This window comes from Scylla paramamosain, chromosome 26 (genome assembly GCF_035594125.1).
Source record: "Scylla paramamosain isolate STU-SP2022 chromosome 26, ASM3559412v1, whole genome shotgun sequence".
Lineage (NCBI taxonomy): Eukaryota > Metazoa > Arthropoda > Malacostraca > Decapoda > Portunidae > Scylla > Scylla paramamosain.
This window is the reverse complement of record NC_087176.1, coordinates 7383604-7400000: the sequence shown is the minus strand read 5'-3', so window position 1 is coordinate 7400000 and position 16397 is coordinate 7383604. Positions and strand designations below refer to the sequence as shown.

Sequence of the window (16397 nt, the reverse complement as noted above, 5' to 3'; positions counted from 1 at the left end):
GAGAGAGAGAGAGAGAGAGAGAGAGAGAGAGGCAGGCGATTTACCGCTACTCTGCCTCTCCTTACCATGCACTGCGCGTCTCCTTTAAGGCCACTCACCCTATCTATACCTTGTCACCCTAACTATACCCTGTCACCCTAATAACCTCACCCTGTCACCCTAACTACTCCTTGTCATCCTAATACCCTCACCCTGTCACCCTAATGCCCTCACTTTATCACCCTATCTACTCCCTGTCACCCTAACTACACCCTCCAGCCAACACACACAACTGCACACAAACTACACACTAAACTCGCCTGTCACCCTAACATCACTCTTTCACCCTTCCATTCTTACCCTGTCGCCCTCATTTCTACACCCTGTCACTCTAACTACTCCCTGTCACCCTAATTGCTACACCCTTGGACACTTGCACAGCGTATTCTTCACACCCTAACAGGTTACTCTGCCCGTCTGTTCCTATGGGCACCTGTGGATCGTGGGTGGGTCGTCTTGGGCAGGTGAGGGTCGTGGGTGGGTCGTCGTGGGCAGGTGAGGGTCATGGGTGTGTCGTTGTGAGCAGGTGTGGATCGTTGGCGTGGGTCTTGGGCAGGTGAGGGTCGTGGGTGTGTCGTTGTGAGCAGGTGTGGATCGTTGGCGTGGGTCGTGGGCAGGTGAGGGCCGCGGTTGGGTCGTCGTGGGCAGGTGAGGGTCGTGGGTGGGTCGCCGTGGGTAGGTGTGGGTCATTGGCGTGGGTCGTGGGCAGGTGTGAGTCGTGGAATGAAAACACAGGTCTCCTTATGGGTTTTATTCAACATATAATTACATATCACAGATTAGTTCGTGTATGAGGGTGGAGGAGGCAGGACAGGGGAGGGGTGAAGTGAGGGCAAGGATGGGTTGAATGGTGACGCGGGAGCATGTGGAGGACGGCTGATGAGGGGACCATGGAGAGGTCTGCTGATTAGATGGAGTATGGGAAGAGAATAATGGGGGCAGGGGTGAGAGGGTGTTGGGGGCAGGGGGAGAGTGTTTGAGGCAGGGGGGGTAGGATGATGGGGGAAGGGAGGGGGATGATGGCGGCATGGTGAAGGGTTAATGTTCTCCCTTACGTGTTCACACTTTGCCCCAACGGTCTCCTACGCCCGCCCACGTCACGCCCACGCCAGCCCGGGCCTCCACTATGACGGGTGATCGGCGGCCGCCATTGCACAGTCATGGCGGGGCGGAGCGTCTAGTGCTTGGGGGTTCGGTGCGAGAGGAGCGTTGCGGGTCGTGTTAGGCGGCGGTTCGTTAGGCGCGCGAGACGAGCACTTGTTAGGTAAGCGTTACCTGTGTGAGATTTGTCATGCACAGTGACTGGGATGCCAGCGGCGCCGCGGCGCTGCCTAACGGGCGTGCCTGGCGGGCCGCGGCGTGGTGTCAGGCACGGAGCGGGAGGTGCGCGCCTCCGCGCCGTGCCGTGACGTGATTATCAGGTTTTGGCGATGCAGGCTGGTGGGTCCTCGGCCCCCGGCCCTCACCGGCCGTCGTCTGTCGTCTGGAAAATGACCTTCCGACTTCCGTGCTTGCGTGGCGGCACGGCGGCGCGTCACAGCGGTGGCTGCGGCGCGGCTCATGTCAACAGAAGCCGGGGTGGGGGCGGCGGACCAGCCGCCTGTGACGGCGGGTCATCTGCTTCCCACATCAGCTTTGGCCTCTAGAGCTGATTCAGCGTCATGCGGAAAGTCAGCGACCCGCCATCGAAGGTCATGGAGGTCGTGACCGTCCCATCCCCAGACTGCGGCGGGGCTTCCGGGGAGGGCGGGCGCAACAATATGGAAGCCCCGCCGCAATCCTCGGTGACCCTCGGCGGCGACACAGGCGGCGGGTTCGTGTCCATTACTGTTGTTTGTACGCACTTTGGCACAGAGGCTCCACAACCCCCGTCGCTACGACGCCGCGGGCGGTGCTTTTGTGGTGGCATTGGGCGCCAGGGAGGTGTGGACGGTGAGGGCGTGACTCCACAGTGTGTCTAGCGTGGATCGCCAGTCAGGGCGGGCGGCGTCCAGGTGCACGAAGGTGTAGGGCGGCGGGGCGGCGGGGCGCGCACTGGCCGCCCACTCAGCCACCTCGTCGTGGTCGTAGGAGTAGCGTAGGTTGAGGTAGTGAGGCCGCAGGTCAAGCGCCTCGGCCAGGAGTCCCGTCACCCACACATCGTCCACCCACACCCGGGGCGCCACCTCCGCCTGCGCCGCGCGCGCCAGCAGGTCAGCCACCGTGGGCGTCACCAGGTAGGCCAGGCCGGCACAGTAGCGCGGGTACTCGGGCCACGGGTAAGCCTCGCGGCTCACCGCCCACTTGCCTGTCCGCTGAGGCTGCGTGCCCGCCGGGAGCGCGTTGCAGGCCAGCGTACGGCGCGGCGGAGGTAAGCTGAAGGTGCGGCCCAGCAGCGCCCGCAGCGCCAGCACGTCGATGAAGGCGTCGTCGTCCGCCTTGACTAGGAAGATGGCGTGGGAGCAGCGGCGCGCCGCCCAGCGCAGCGCCATCACGTGCTTGTAGGTGAGGTTGTGGTAGTGATCCACAAAGGAGCCCACCACCAGGTCCCCGTGCCGCGCCGCCTCCCGCGCCACCACGCCCTCCACGTCAAACACGCTGCTGTCCGGGACCACACTGTTGCCGTCTCCGCCGCCGCCGCGCCCCAGCAGGAACACGGTGCGGGTGGCCCAGCCCTCGCCCAGGTCCCGGGCGCTGCCCCATGTGGCGCGGATGGCCTGCCGCTGGCGGAAGTGGTCGGGTCGGGAGTGCACAAGGAAGAGGAAGAAGAGGCGCGCGGGTTGGCAGGCGGCCTCAGCTTCGTGCAACAGCTCGAAGTCGTCCAGGTCGAGGAGAGTGGTCGGGGCGGCGTGGGGTAGGGCGTCCTCAGACACAGGCGGAAGCAGCGGGCGTGGGTGTGGGGCTGGGGCGGCCAGCAGGGCTGAGGCCACGAAGTTAGCCACAGTGGCGAGCGTGGCCAGCAGGAGGGCGAACTGCACCAGCCTCAGCAGGCACACCCGCACACACCAAGCCCCGCCCGCCCCGCCCTCCTCCGGGCCCGGGCTGACGCTGCGGCTGCCCCCGCGGCTGCCGAGGGTCACCTCCAGCAGGTCGCTCTGCGGAAGAAAAAATGTCATTAAAGGCATGACTAGGGCGCCGTGCAGCCCAGTGACGCCCGCCGGGCTGCTCCAGCCTGGCGGGCGCGACTCAGGGTGGACCTTTGATTACCTGTTCACCTTTACACACACACACACACACACACACACACTTCAGAAAAAGCATCACAAAAAACAGTAGGCAAAAAGTACAATCACAATATGTCCATTTGATCCCTCGCCCCGCTCCGCCACTCAGGCCACGGCCACACGGGTCACAGGCATCACAGGACGGGAGCGTGAAGTCTGGGATGCGGCCCCTGCACTGCCGCTGTACTACCGCTGCTGGCCACACTACACCAGCACAATGGCCGCTCAGTGTGGGACTTTGGATTACAGCGGAATGAAAGACAGATACTTGAGCCTTGTCTTTGCCTGTCCTGCCAGCATGTGCAGAAGGCGGGGATGCAGCGGAGAATACAGACAGGCAAGAACATGAATAAAGATCTTTTGGACGGAAAGAAATCAAATCATGTTTCTTATTCCTTGATTCGTGGCTTGTGCGTGGCTTGTGCAGTGCGCCACACTCTTATTCTGCTTTATTTGATCCGCGAGGCAAGTCATTCAACCATTACACCGTTATCGTAATTCACTGCTCGTATTATTGTTCTTATTACTCGGCAGTCAGTCATGCATTCCGATGTTGATGAATTCCTAGTGAAGTTCTCGTTGCTCTTAAATCGTCAAACGTTCCAGTACATTCCAGACTCACTGTTTGTATTAACGTTCTTGCTACTCTTAAATCGGACAGAAATCCTAGTAGTGCTTTATTCCACTGTTAATATTAGTGTTCTTGTTACTCTTAAACCAACGAGACATTCATATTCATTGCTTAGATTTATATTCTCGCTATTTTTGTATCAGTCGCCTCCTCCCAACACTCTTCACAGATGATTAAGGAAAAAGAAGCGTGGAGCTGTTCATCATGCTGTCTTTTCCTTCTTACAGGTTCACTCAGGCATTCGACTGCTGCTCTAACGCTTTCCTTGTGTTTATGCTCTCGCTTTTCAGATAACAGAGGTTGCTGATGCTCCTTATTTTTTGTATTTTATCTATTTATTTTATTTATTTATTTATTTATTATTTTTATTTATTTATTTTTTCTCTCTCTCTACCGAACACGTATCTGGGTCCCCAGCACGGTAGAGAGGAGAAAGGGGTTGCGAATTCCTTTAACGAACAATAGGAAAAATCTGCGTGACGTACACCCTTGAGCGACCCCAACTGATGGTGAGTTTAGAGTTCGTATTTTCAGAAGACCTTGATGCCTTATCTCTACTTTCATCAGGGCGCGGTGGAAGGTTTCAAGGATGTTTTTTTTTTTTATGGTTCTAGTGACAGTTTCGCAGGTTCTATAGTGAAAGTTACTAGTGTTTTTAAGGGTGCTTTTTTTTTGGGTTCAACTGATAGATTAGCAGACTGTAGTAGAAGTTACTGGTATTTTGAAGAGTGCAAGGGTCTCTCTCTCTCTCTCTCTCTCTCTCTCTCTCTCTCTCTCTCTCTCTCTCTCTCTCTCTCTCTCTCTCTCTCTCTCTCTCTCTCTCTCTCTCTCTCTCTCTCTCTCTCTCTCTCTCTCTCTCTCTCTCTCTCTCTTCCCCCTTCCCCCCACACACACATGTTTAATCTATCCACTGGCGGACAATTATTTCCTATAACCACCAGCAGTTGTTTTTTTCAGTCATTTTTTTCCACCACAGTCTCCTTCGCAGTTCTTTAACCATATAAGACACGGGATTAACCTTGCATTCTCCCTCTTCTTTTTACGAGTGAGTGTCCATGCAAACAGATTATTTACAGTGCTGAGTGGTGAGAAAGGAAGACTTGAGAAGCGAGGAGGTTAAGCCTTTCATCGCTATCTCTCACGTCTTTGCTTAATTACTGAACACTTTGGGACATTTCTTCTTCCTCTTTAGCAACTTTTAAATGTTGTACTCGCTAAAAATGGCAAAATGTGTTTTTTTTAATCTCCCTTCTTACTTGTAGATGCTTATAAAGTCTTCAGAACCATTTTCATTGCTACTTCTCACGTCTTTCCTTAATTGCTAAACACTTTTTGACATATTTTCTTGTATTACAGCCACGTCCAAACTTTACTCAGGTTAGAAATGGCAAAATATGTTCGTTTTAATCCCCATTCTCTCTTGTACATGTAAAGACTTCATACGTTACTTCCAGTGCTGTGAATTGTTGTATGTCGCTCTTCTGATCTTGTTAACTGCATCCCTCCCCTCCTCCCACTGCACAAGACTTGATACTTTCTCTCACAACTATTCTGTCCACCTCCCTAATGCAAGAGTTAACCAGTATTCTCAGTCATTCATCCCTCTTTGTGGTAAACTCTGGAACTCCCTGCCTGCGTCTGTGAGGTTTGAAGACGCTTATCCTCAGATTTTGGATAATCCCTTTGACCACCTTTCTTCTGGGACTGAGACATCAATAGACACTTTTTTTTCGCTCTTTTGTTGCCCTTGGCCAGTGCTCCTCTTACATGAACAAAGGACGTAAGAGAGTAAGGGGGGCAGTCAGGCAACAACGGACAGCTGACACGCGGCGCAGCTCTCGAGTCCTCGCTAAAAAAAACTCTTGGCTAAACAAATCCCAACCTTGCATAATTTATCTTGTGAATTGGATGTTCTTTAATCCTCTCTTTCTTTTGTGGTGCAGAGTTTGTAGGTTTTTTTTTTTCTTCTTTTTTTTTCCTTGCCTGGTGTTTTTTTTTTTTTTTTTTTTTTATCTATGGAAGAGAATTACTAGTCATTTTTTTCTTCTTTTCCCAAGTTTTCTTTTTTTCTTTTCGTTCCTGACTTTTTTTTTTCGGAGACACAGTTAAAGGGTCTTTTTCTCTTTTTTCTTTTCTTCTTCTCTCATGGGAGGAACAATTAGTGAGTTTTTTTTTCTTTCGTGAAGATTTTTTTTTTTTCGTTTTCTTTCTTTTTTTCATGGGAGAGAAATTAATTAATCAATTAATTAATTAATTAATTAATTAATTAATTAATTAATTAATTAATTAATTAATTAATCTCTTTTTTCTCTCTCTCTCTCTCTCTCTCTCTCTCTCTCTCTCTCTCTCTCTCTCTCTCTCTCTCTCTCTCTCTCTCTCTCTCTCTCTCTCTCTCTCTCTCTCTCTCTCTCTCTCTCTCTCTCTCTCTCTCTCTCTCTCTCTCTCTCTCTCTCTCTCTCTCTCTCTCTCTCTCTCTCTCTCTCTCTCTCTCTCTCTCTCTCTCTCTCTCTCTCTCCCACTACACCCTGCTAAAATCCAAAACTCGCCAGCATGTGAATGAATATGAACCATTATCCTTTGCCATCTCTTTCCCATACACGTCTCGTCCCTTACTACACCTTTTCCCTTTCAAACCCCGATGACTTCCACCTTAGCCTGTCAATACACGAGCAGTACCGAGTGAATATGTGTATTTCAGTCATTTTCTCTTTTTTCACGCAAGTCTCGTCTCTTCCCACACACAAACACACATCCTTTTCATTCTTTCCGTCTTGAAAACCCTACTGACGTACGCCACTTCCTGTCAAAAAACCTTGTCATCCCGGAAATGCTTATAATTACTCTTCTACACAAGTCTCGTCTCTTCCTACATTCGTTGACAAAAGACATTCATTCCTTCTGTCTTGGAAATCCCAGTGGCTCTCCCAAACATATCCTGTCAAAGTTTATAACCTCCGGAAAGTATGGAAATAGGAAGCATTTTATATTCTGAAACACTGCACCGCACTTCCTTTACATTTCAAAGGGCTCTAGTTGAAGTTATCCGGGTTTCCACATGTGATATTTACGGTTCTATTGACAAATTAACAAGATTTCTACATTGTTAACAGGATAAATACTCTTTCAAAAGACTCTAAGTTAATTTACACGGGTTTTCAAGGGTGTTTTTAACAAGATTTCTACATTATCAACAAGAGAAACACTCTTGAGAACCCGGCTAATTATTTCTGTGGCCTTTGAAAATAGTCGTGGGGAAGTTACAGGGGAATTTAAGGGTGTTTTTATGGTTCCAGTGACAGATTAACAAGATTTCTACATTGTTAACAGGACAAACACTCTTGATAACCCGGCTAATCATCTCTGTGGCCTTTGAAAATAGTCGTGGTGAGAGAGCAAAGCGTTTCAGAATATTGGCCTCTCTCTCTCTCTCTCTCTCTCTCACCATTACTATACCCACTCCTTGGTCCCCACACCCATTTCCCGCTGGCTACTGAATACCTAGACGGCCCTCTCCCCTCCTCCCCGCCTCTCTCCCCCTCCTTCTTTCCAGTGGGTTTCTATTCTGGTGGTACAGTCGCTTAAAAAATTGTCAGTACAAACACGCTTTTGTCTAAGCCACCTTGTTTGTCCTGAATTTCTTTTCCTGGGCACCAAAACGAGATGTGTGGACGTAACGAGCGGGAAAAATATTACTTTTGACAGGCGCTTGGTTGGGTGGTAGAGGAGTTGAGGAGGAGGTGAAGAAGAGGTGAGGTGGTGGAGGTGGTGAGGTGAGGAGGAAGAGGAGGAGCAGGAGGAAGAGGAGAAGGTCAGGTAGAGGCGAGGTGGAGGAAGTTAGGTTAGGTTAGGTTATGTTAGGTTGGGTTAGTCAGGAGGAGGCGAGGTGGAAGTTAGGTTACGTTAGGTTAGGTTAGGTTAGGTTGGGTTAGTCAGGAGGTTAGGTTAGGTTAGGTTAGGTTAGGTTGGGTTAGTCAGGAGGCGAGGTGGAAGTTAGGTTACGTTAGGTTAGGTTAGGTTAGGTTAGGTTGGGTTAGTCAGGAGGCGAGGTGGAAGTTAGGTTACGTTAGGTTAGGTTAGTTAACACACCCCGTCGTTGCATCCTTTCCTTGCTATGTCTGCTCCATTCCCCCTCCTCCCTCTCCCCCTGCTCTCCCTACCACAGCACATCCAACCCCGGTCTCACCCCTGTTCCATTCCCTCCCAACCCTCCCTTTAATTCTTCCCGGCCCCCAACATGTCTCTTCTCATCTTCCTCCACTTCTCCTCCAGTTCCCTCCAGCCCTGCCTTACTACACACTCGTCACTCGTCTATTACTCTCCTGCCACCTCCCTATCCTACCCCTGCCTCACCCCTGCCCAGCCATGCCTTTCCTTCCCCCCTCCCTTTCCTTCCCCTCCCTGGGACTCCGCCACGGCCCCGGCAAGTCTGTTCCCGTTAGCGATAATAACTTTTACTGCTAAAACGTCAAGCCATCGTGGGGAAATTCTGAAAACGTGCGTGTAATTGCTAGCTATTTGAGTCCATCTCCCACGCCGCCCCCACGCCTACACGACCTGTAGTCCCACCTCTCCTACCCCTTCCATCTCTCCACGCCCTCTCCAGGACCCACCCAACGCCCCCACGACCTGTATTCCTTCGTCTTCCTTACTTCCACTGCGCCACGCCTTCACGGTTCGCGGTTTTGTGTGTGCGTGAACTGGGAATGTTTGGAACACACTACTGCTACTGCTACTACTGCTGCTATTGCTACTGTTACTACTACTATTGCTGCTATTGCTACTGTTACTACTACTACTACTACTACTACTACTACTACTACTACTACTACTACTACTACTATTGCTGCTGCTGCTGCTGTTGTTAATACTACTACTACTACTACTACTACTACTACTACTACTACTACTACTACTACTACTACTACTACTACTGCTGCTGCTGCTGCTGCTGCTGCTGCTGCTGCTGCTGCTGCTGCTGCTGCTTGCTGCTACTACTACTACTACTACAACTACAACAGAGAGAGAGAGAGAGAGAGAGAGAGAGAGAGGGGGGGGTTACGTAATATTCTGCTTCAGATATCCGTTTTGTTCAAGTCTAAACAGCTAAACACCACAACATTTCACATCATTTCTACTTTCAGTCCTTTATTCTATTTTTAGTCACTGCATGAAGGCGTAGGAAAAGATGTGAAGAGAGAGGAATGGTTACTTGATGTAACTCACACAACCTTTTTTGGTCAGATCTAGACAGATAAATACCACCAAAACATACATTGACTTAGTAATCAGACTGTTAGTGCTTTGTCGTTAGGGAGCTTTAAAAGGCAAGACAAATTTATGAGTGGTGATGAAAGGTGGAAATAGGTAGGTATATTTCATGCAGGGACTGCCGCGTGTAGGCCTGATGGCTTCCTGCAGCTTCCCTTATTTCCTTATGTTCTTAGGTTCTCATGCTCTTATGTACTCTTTTGTCGCCCCCTATCCCGCCCCCACCGAAGGATGAACAGCTGGGTCATGTACGCGCCGACTGCCCTGACAAGTATTCAAACTGGGGTATATACAAAGGAATGCAAAGGAAGTCCAGATGGCAACAGAGATCATTACTAAGCTGTTTGAGTAAGTATTCTACGTTATTAGTAGGAAAGACAGGTTTGTACAGAAGAATGATCCTCCCCATCCACACATCTCTCCAACCGAAGCTGGTCTGGGGAAAAAAAGGAAATGGTACCATGTTGTATAGAAAAACCACATGGAATTTGAGAGGAAAGGGAGAAAGAAAGGATTGAGGCCTAAGGCTGCTTATGTTTGTCGGGAGGGGGAGAGGGGAATGAGTGCGAGATAGGCCCATGTTTAGAAACGCACTGCTGTCTCACCACTTTTTTCAAAGGCCACAGAGATGATCAGGCGGATTCCCAAGAGTCTTTCTCCTGCTAATAATATAGAAACCCATCAATCTGTCGCTAAAACCATTAAAAAAATAAATAAATAAAAAAAGACCGTGTCACTTCAACTAAAGCATTTTGAAAGTAGTGGATGCGTGGTGCAAAGGATATCAGAATACGGCACATAGGTGGTGCGTGTATGGCTTAGGTGAACACTGTTGTTTGCAGTCAAGAACGCAAAACACGCCTTCATATGCACTATACTAGAATCTTAAACAGGAAACTTCACTCTTTTTTTCTCATAGAAGTCTCAAAGCAACACCCACGCTCCCCCGCATCCTCATACCAGCTCTCCTCTCGGGGCGTTTGGGCGGCGGGCAGCGCTGGGCGGGCGTCGAGTGTGTTTTTGTGTGATTTTAGTTTATTTATGAGCAACGGAGCCGGGCCAAGTAGGGTGTGTGTGTGGGCGAGGTTGTTTTTGTTGTTGTTGTTGTAATAGTGGTAGCATTAGTAGTAGTTTTTGTTGTTGTTGTTGGTGGTGGTGGTGTAGTAGTAGTAGTAGTAGTAGTAGTAGTAGTAGTAGTAGTTGTTGTTGTTGTTGTTTTACCAGTATATTTATGTAGATGTGTGTGTGTGTGTGTGTGTGTGTGTGTGTGTGTGTGTGTGTGTGTGTGTGTGTGTGTGTGTGTGTGTGTGTGTGTGTGTGTGTGTGTGTGTGTGTGTGTGTAAACAAATTAAAACATGCAAGTATGTATGTACGCATATATGTGTGTGCGTGTGTGCCACCATTGCAACACTGTATGCAAAGAGGACTGCACCAAATAAGGCACAGCCAATAAGACGCCTACATAAACACGAGGCACACACGCCATGTACGTAACTGAACCGCGTACGTAATTTTGACGCACGTTCCACCACGCATGGCTGGCGCATTGGTAAGTGTCCTGCCGCTTCTCTGTGACCTGGGTTCAACTTCTGGCGGGTCAAGTGGGAGATGGATAGGGTGATAGGGTGATAATAGTAGTAGTAGTAGTAGTAGTAGAAGTAGTAGTAGTAGTAGTAGTAGTAGTAGTAGTAGTACCATCATCATCATCATCATCATCATCTTCATTATCATTGTTATTACGATTGTTTTTGTTGTTGTTATTGTTGTTGTTGTTGTTATTGTTGTTATTGTTGTTGTTGTTGTTGTTGTTGTTGTTGTTGTTGTTGTTTAAATAGCATTGTACTTTTGAGGTGAAGCTTAAATCTCTCTCTCTCTCTCTCTCTCTCTCTCTCTCTCTCTCTCTCTCTCTCTCTCTCTCTCTCTCTCTCTCTCTCTCTCTCTCTCTCTCACCTTACGAGTATAAAGCGAGAAAGATACTGAAGAAAGGTAGTAGATGCAAATGACGCCTTCTAAATAAGTAGAGAGAGAGAGAGAGAGAGAGAGAGAGAGAGAGAGAGAGAGAGAGAGAGAGAGAGTAGTTATCAGCATCATCTTTTCACACCAAGTCATGAGATCAACGTGGTTATTTTCAAGACAGGGATCAGAACTCTCTCTCTCTCTCTCTCTCTCTCTCTCTCTCTCTCTCTCTCTCTCTCTCTCTCTCTCTCTCTCTCTCTCTCTCTCTCTCTGTCAGTGTAAGTCACAAAGCGAGACAGAATGAAGCTGAGAAAGAGAGAGAGAGAGAGAGAGAGAGAGAGAGAGAGAGAGAGAGAGAGAGAGAGAGAGAGAGAGAGAGAGAGGAAAAGTAGATAAGGAAGGTACAAGGTGAACGAGATGGACCTCCTCCTCCTCCTCCTCCTCCTCCTCCTCCTCCTCCTCCTCCTCCTCCTCCTCCTCCTCCTCCTCCTCCTCCTCCTCCTTTAATGGCATGTTCTCCACCCTCTCTTCAGGCACTGATTCTCGTCCTCCTTGTGATCCTCCTTGACTGAGAGGAGGAGGAGGAGGAGAGGTAAAAAAGAGAAGAGTGACATTTTTTTATACTGTTAGTCTCTCTCTCTCTCTCTCTCTCTCTCTCTCTCTCTCTCTCTCTCTCTCTCTCTCTCTCTCTCTCTCTCTCTCTCTCTCATTTTCTTTACTATTTTTTCACTATATGTCCTTTTTTATCATTATTTTGTGGTTTATTCATTATTTCTACAAGTTATTTCAGTATTTCTCTACTTTTTTTCATTATTGCATTATAGTTTTCATTGTTTTGTACTTTTTTTTGCATTATCTATACATTTTTATCATTATTTTCTACTATTTTTTTTTCATTATCTCCACTATTTCGATTATTTTAGGCTATTTTCTGTCAGTCTCTACACATTTTTATTTTTCATTATTTTCGTTGTCTATTTCATTATTTGCACTTGTTTTATCATTTCTTCATTATTTCCACTATTCTCTTCGTATTCAAGGTATTATAACCCTTTTCTTTTTCTTTTTCTTTATTAACTATTGCTTTCTTTCCTGATTATGTCCTTTTTCCTCTCCCTTTTGTTACGCTTCTCGTGATTCTCTTACTCATCAATAAACAAACGAAGAGAAACAAAGTAAAGAATTATTTGGACCCGCTGGAAAGACACAACTCTCGGTCTTTGTCCTCTAATACGTAATTTTTATTTATTTATTTTTATTTACTTATATATCTATCTGTCTGTCTCCCCATCCGTCTGTGTGTCTATCTATCTGTGCATTTATTTATCTACTTTTCTTTCAGCCTATCTATTTATATATCTGTCTATGTCTGTCTATCTATCTATCTATTTACCAATGTATCTATCTATCTGTCCTTTTATTCGTCTATCTATCTGTCTTTCTAACTATCTGTTTATCTACCCATCTATTAATTTATTTGTCTATCCATCTATCTATCTATCTATCTATTTCTCTCTCTCTCTCTCTCTCTCTCTCTCTCTCTCTCTCTCTCTCTCTCTCTCTCTCTCTCTCTCTCTCTCTCTCTCTCTCTCTCTCTCTCTCTCTCTCTCTCTCTCTCTCTACTTCATTCCTTCCGTTTCCTACTCCATCCTTCATCCTTCCACTCTCTCTCTAACCTCCCCTAACCTTATTAATCTCTCATCACCTTACCAGACTCTCCCCACTCCCTCCTTCCCCACCCAAACCTTACATAACTTCCCCTCTCCATTCCTAACCTCCCCACTCCGTCCCCAACCACCCTGCACCTTTCTCCACTCCTCAGCACACACACACACACACACACACACACACACACACACACACACACACACACACACACACACACACACACACACACACACAGTCTAGAAAAGAAGAAAAACGTTTACTGCCTTTGTAACCTTTCCCTCTCTGACCTTTTTCTCTGACCTTAACCTTCGACCCTGCTCTCTGACCCTCCACTCTGCAACAAAGGTCAACAGGAGAGCTAATTAGGTTCTCACTAACCTGCCTCTTACTCTCCCTGCCTCCACCAGCCTCTCACTGCCTCTCCGCTGCCTCTCCCACCTGCCACCGGTCAAACTGGTTCTCAAGACAGGTATCTAGGCCAGGTGTCTCCATGTCTCCCCCACCCAAGTCCTCACCACACAGGCCCCCCTGCGAGATAGCTACTGGGGGCCACGGGGAACCAAGGCATGTATTTTGAAACGCTTTGTTCCCTCACCACGATTGTTTTCAAAGCCACAGAGATGATAAGTCGGTTCTCAAAAGTGTTTCTCCTGTTGATAATGTGGGATGTTGTTAATTTATCACTAGAATCGTATGAAAAACATTTAAAAACACGTGTAAGTTAATTAATATTAACACGTATTCTGGAACGTTTCACCACGATCGTTTCTAAAGCCACAGAGATGATAAGCCGGTTCTCAAAAGTGTTTCTCTTGTTGATAATGTGTGTATGTTGTTCACTTACCACTAGAGGCGCCACACCTCTGCTCACTCACTCAGAATAACAGGATAAGATTAGAGAATTGTATAGCAGTGATTTCCTATCTTCATGTTTACTCGTTGCCTCTGATATTTCCTTGTCTCTGTGACGTCAATCTTACATTTTTTTTTTCCTTATTTCATGCCTCTTATCTTTTTTTTTTCCTTCTCTCATCTCCTAATCCTTCTTAGCTGTATGACATTCCTTTTGTATTCCTTTAGTCTTTCTTTTTCTCCTTCTTCTCCTTCTCTTTCTCCTTCTTTTCTTTTCCTTCTCCTCCCTTTAGCCTTTTTCCTCCTCTTTTCCTCCTCCTTCTCCTTCTCTGAGTAATTACACTTAAAACTATAACCCCTGTATTTTATTATTGATGTGTTCATTTCCAGATAGGCTACAGAGTTCACCGTAAAGTGAATATTAGAACTTCCTTTCATCCTTTCCTATAAAAATTCCATGTCAGTTTTTCCATACTGCATGGTACTTTTCCTAACTATTTCCATGCCAACGCAAGCTAGAGGGAGTGGTGGATGGGAAAGAGCCTTCTGCTGTGCTGTCCTGTCTCTCTGCCCTGTAGCTAGTTAGAAGTAGTTACCAAACAGCCTTGCAAGGACCAAAAGGTCTGTTGCTGTTTGGCTTTCCTTTGTATATTCTCCTCCTCCTCCTCCTCCTCCTCCTCCTCCTTTCTCTAATGCTTTGAATTATTGTAAAGTAGTGAAATTAAGTATTCCTCCTCCTCCTCCTTCTCCTCCTCCTCCAGGTCATTAAGAAAGGTCAAGCTTCCAACAATTCTGTCCCTTTCATTTCCTTCATTCGTCATCTTGTAGCGGTCAACTTCACTTCACTTAAGATTCTGTGGAAGGAATTTTATCTTCTCTGCGGCTAATCACCTCCTCCTCCTCCTCCTCCTCCTCCTCCTCCTCCTCCTCCTCCTCCTCCTCCTCCTCCTCCTCCTCCTCCTCCTCCTCCTCCGCCTCCTCCTCTAGTATACATAACGCACGCATTGATTTTTTTTGTTTGTTTTGATTTGCAATCGACGTGCTTTGAATTAATGCATTGTTTGGTTTTGTTCATATCTCTCTCTCTCTCTCTCTCTCTCTCTCTCTCTCTCTCTCTCTCTCTCTCTCTCTCTCTCTCTCTCTCTCTCTCTCTCTCTCTCTCTCTCTCTCTCTCTCTCTCTCTCTCTCTCTCTCTCTCTCTCTCTCTCTCTCTCTCTCTCTCTCTCTCTCTCTCTCTCTCTCTCAACAGTAGCGTACCACCATTATCATCAAATCTTTCTTTCTTCTTCCTCCTCTCCTCCTTACCCACATAGATTCTTGTCCAGCCCAGCCCAGCCTAGTCCAGCCTCCTCCAGTTTGCCCACCACAGTCCACTGCAGGCCAATCCAGTCCAATCTTGGCCATCCCTGTTCAGTCCCTACTCAATTCCACTACAGTCCCCTCCCCAGCTACCTTTCTTCCCGGCTTTTCTCTCAAACAGTGCTAGGATCAATTTTTAGTGGGTGCTGGGAAGTGCTGCGTGTATGGCGGTGCAGTGTCAGTGTTCCTTGCAAGATATCTGAGTGCTGAAGGGATGTTTATTGTCAAGAAATACAGTTTTATGTCTTTTTCAGCCTGTTAACTGCACGCCTCCTTTCCTTCCCCGGCCTCGCTGCTTAAAACTTCCCACTTTCTCTCATCCGTATTCTGTCCACCTCCCTAATTGAAGAGTGAACCAGTGTTTTCAATAATTCATCGTTATTTCTAGTAAACTCTGGAACTCCTTATCTGCTTCTGTATTTCCTTTCAAGAGGGACGTTTCAAGACACTCATCCTCCAGTTTTCAATGATCCTCTTTGACCTTCCTTTTGGGACTGGCACCTCATTGGATATTTTCTTCTTTTATTTCGTTGCTCTTGGCCAATGGCGGCTCTCTTCCATAAAAAGTGTTAATGCAGTTGGACTAGACTACTACTGACTACTGCTAGAGTGCTGAGGTCAGGAAAGGATAAGAAATGCTGATCTAGAAACTTCTCAGACCAGTCCCATCTCCACTCAGTCCTCTCTTTACTTTCCAGTTCCACCACAGCCCCACTCAGCCGCATTCCAGCTCATTTTGTCCGCCCCTTTCAAGTCACCCTGTCAGTCAGTCCCTCGTCACTCCCTGTCAGTTTCTCTCAGTGATTAAGTGTGTGCCATGTGTTATGATGAAAACAGACTGAATATGCAGCTCCCCTCCCCCCCTCGCCCCCCCCTCTCTCTCTCTCTCTCTCTCTCTCTCTCTCTCTCTCTCTCTCTCTCTCTCTCTCTCTCTCTCTCTCTCTCTCTCTCTCTCTCTCTCTCTCTCTCTCTCTCTCTCTCTCTCTCTCTCTCTCTCTCTCTCTCTCTCTCTCTCTCTCTCTCTCTCTCTCTGTCAATCGGCTTGTTTGTCTTGGCTTCTCTCCCTCAGTTCCTGCTTCTCTCTTCTTTCTTTTCTCTCTTCTCTCTTCTTCTCTTCCTTCTCGATTATTGTTGTCCTTTCTTCCTTCTTTCTTCTTCCCTCTCTCTTTCTCTCTCTTTCCTCGGTAATTCTGCTTCTCATCTCTTCTCCCTCTTCCGTCTTTCGTTTTCTCTCCTTTCTGCTCCTTCTCTCATTCTCTTTCTCTTAAATTCACCATAAAATGTGTTGTTTTATAAGTAAAAATCACACACACACACACACACGGGAGGCACAGGGTTCGAATCCCCGGTCAGGTCAGAAGTATTTGCGCGGCGCTCCTTGCAGTGTAGCCCCTGTGTTCACCTGGCCGTGAGTAGGTACC

General features: G+C 47.6%; 2 protein-coding genes across 2 annotated transcripts in view; one reads left to right on the top strand and one right to left on the bottom strand.

The window, feature by feature from the left end:
* The window catches only part of LOC135113664 (uncharacterized), an 85706-nt gene that overhangs the window by 18434 nt on the left and 50875 nt on the right, over positions 1 to 16397 (top strand). The gene's annotated exons all lie outside the window — the stretch shown is intronic.
* LOC135113671 (acetylgalactosaminyl-O-glycosyl-glycoprotein beta-1,3-N-acetylglucosaminyltransferase-like) overlaps positions 776 to 16397 on the bottom strand; it is a 48988-nt gene continuing 33366 nt past the window's right edge. The window contains exon 2 of the mRNA XM_064029127.1: positions 776 to 3113. Within this exon, the coding sequence (XP_063885197.1) occupies positions 1914 to 3113 (1200 nt within the window). The 3' untranslated portion in view covers positions 776 to 1913. The remainder of the gene's footprint in view (positions 3114 to 16397) is intronic.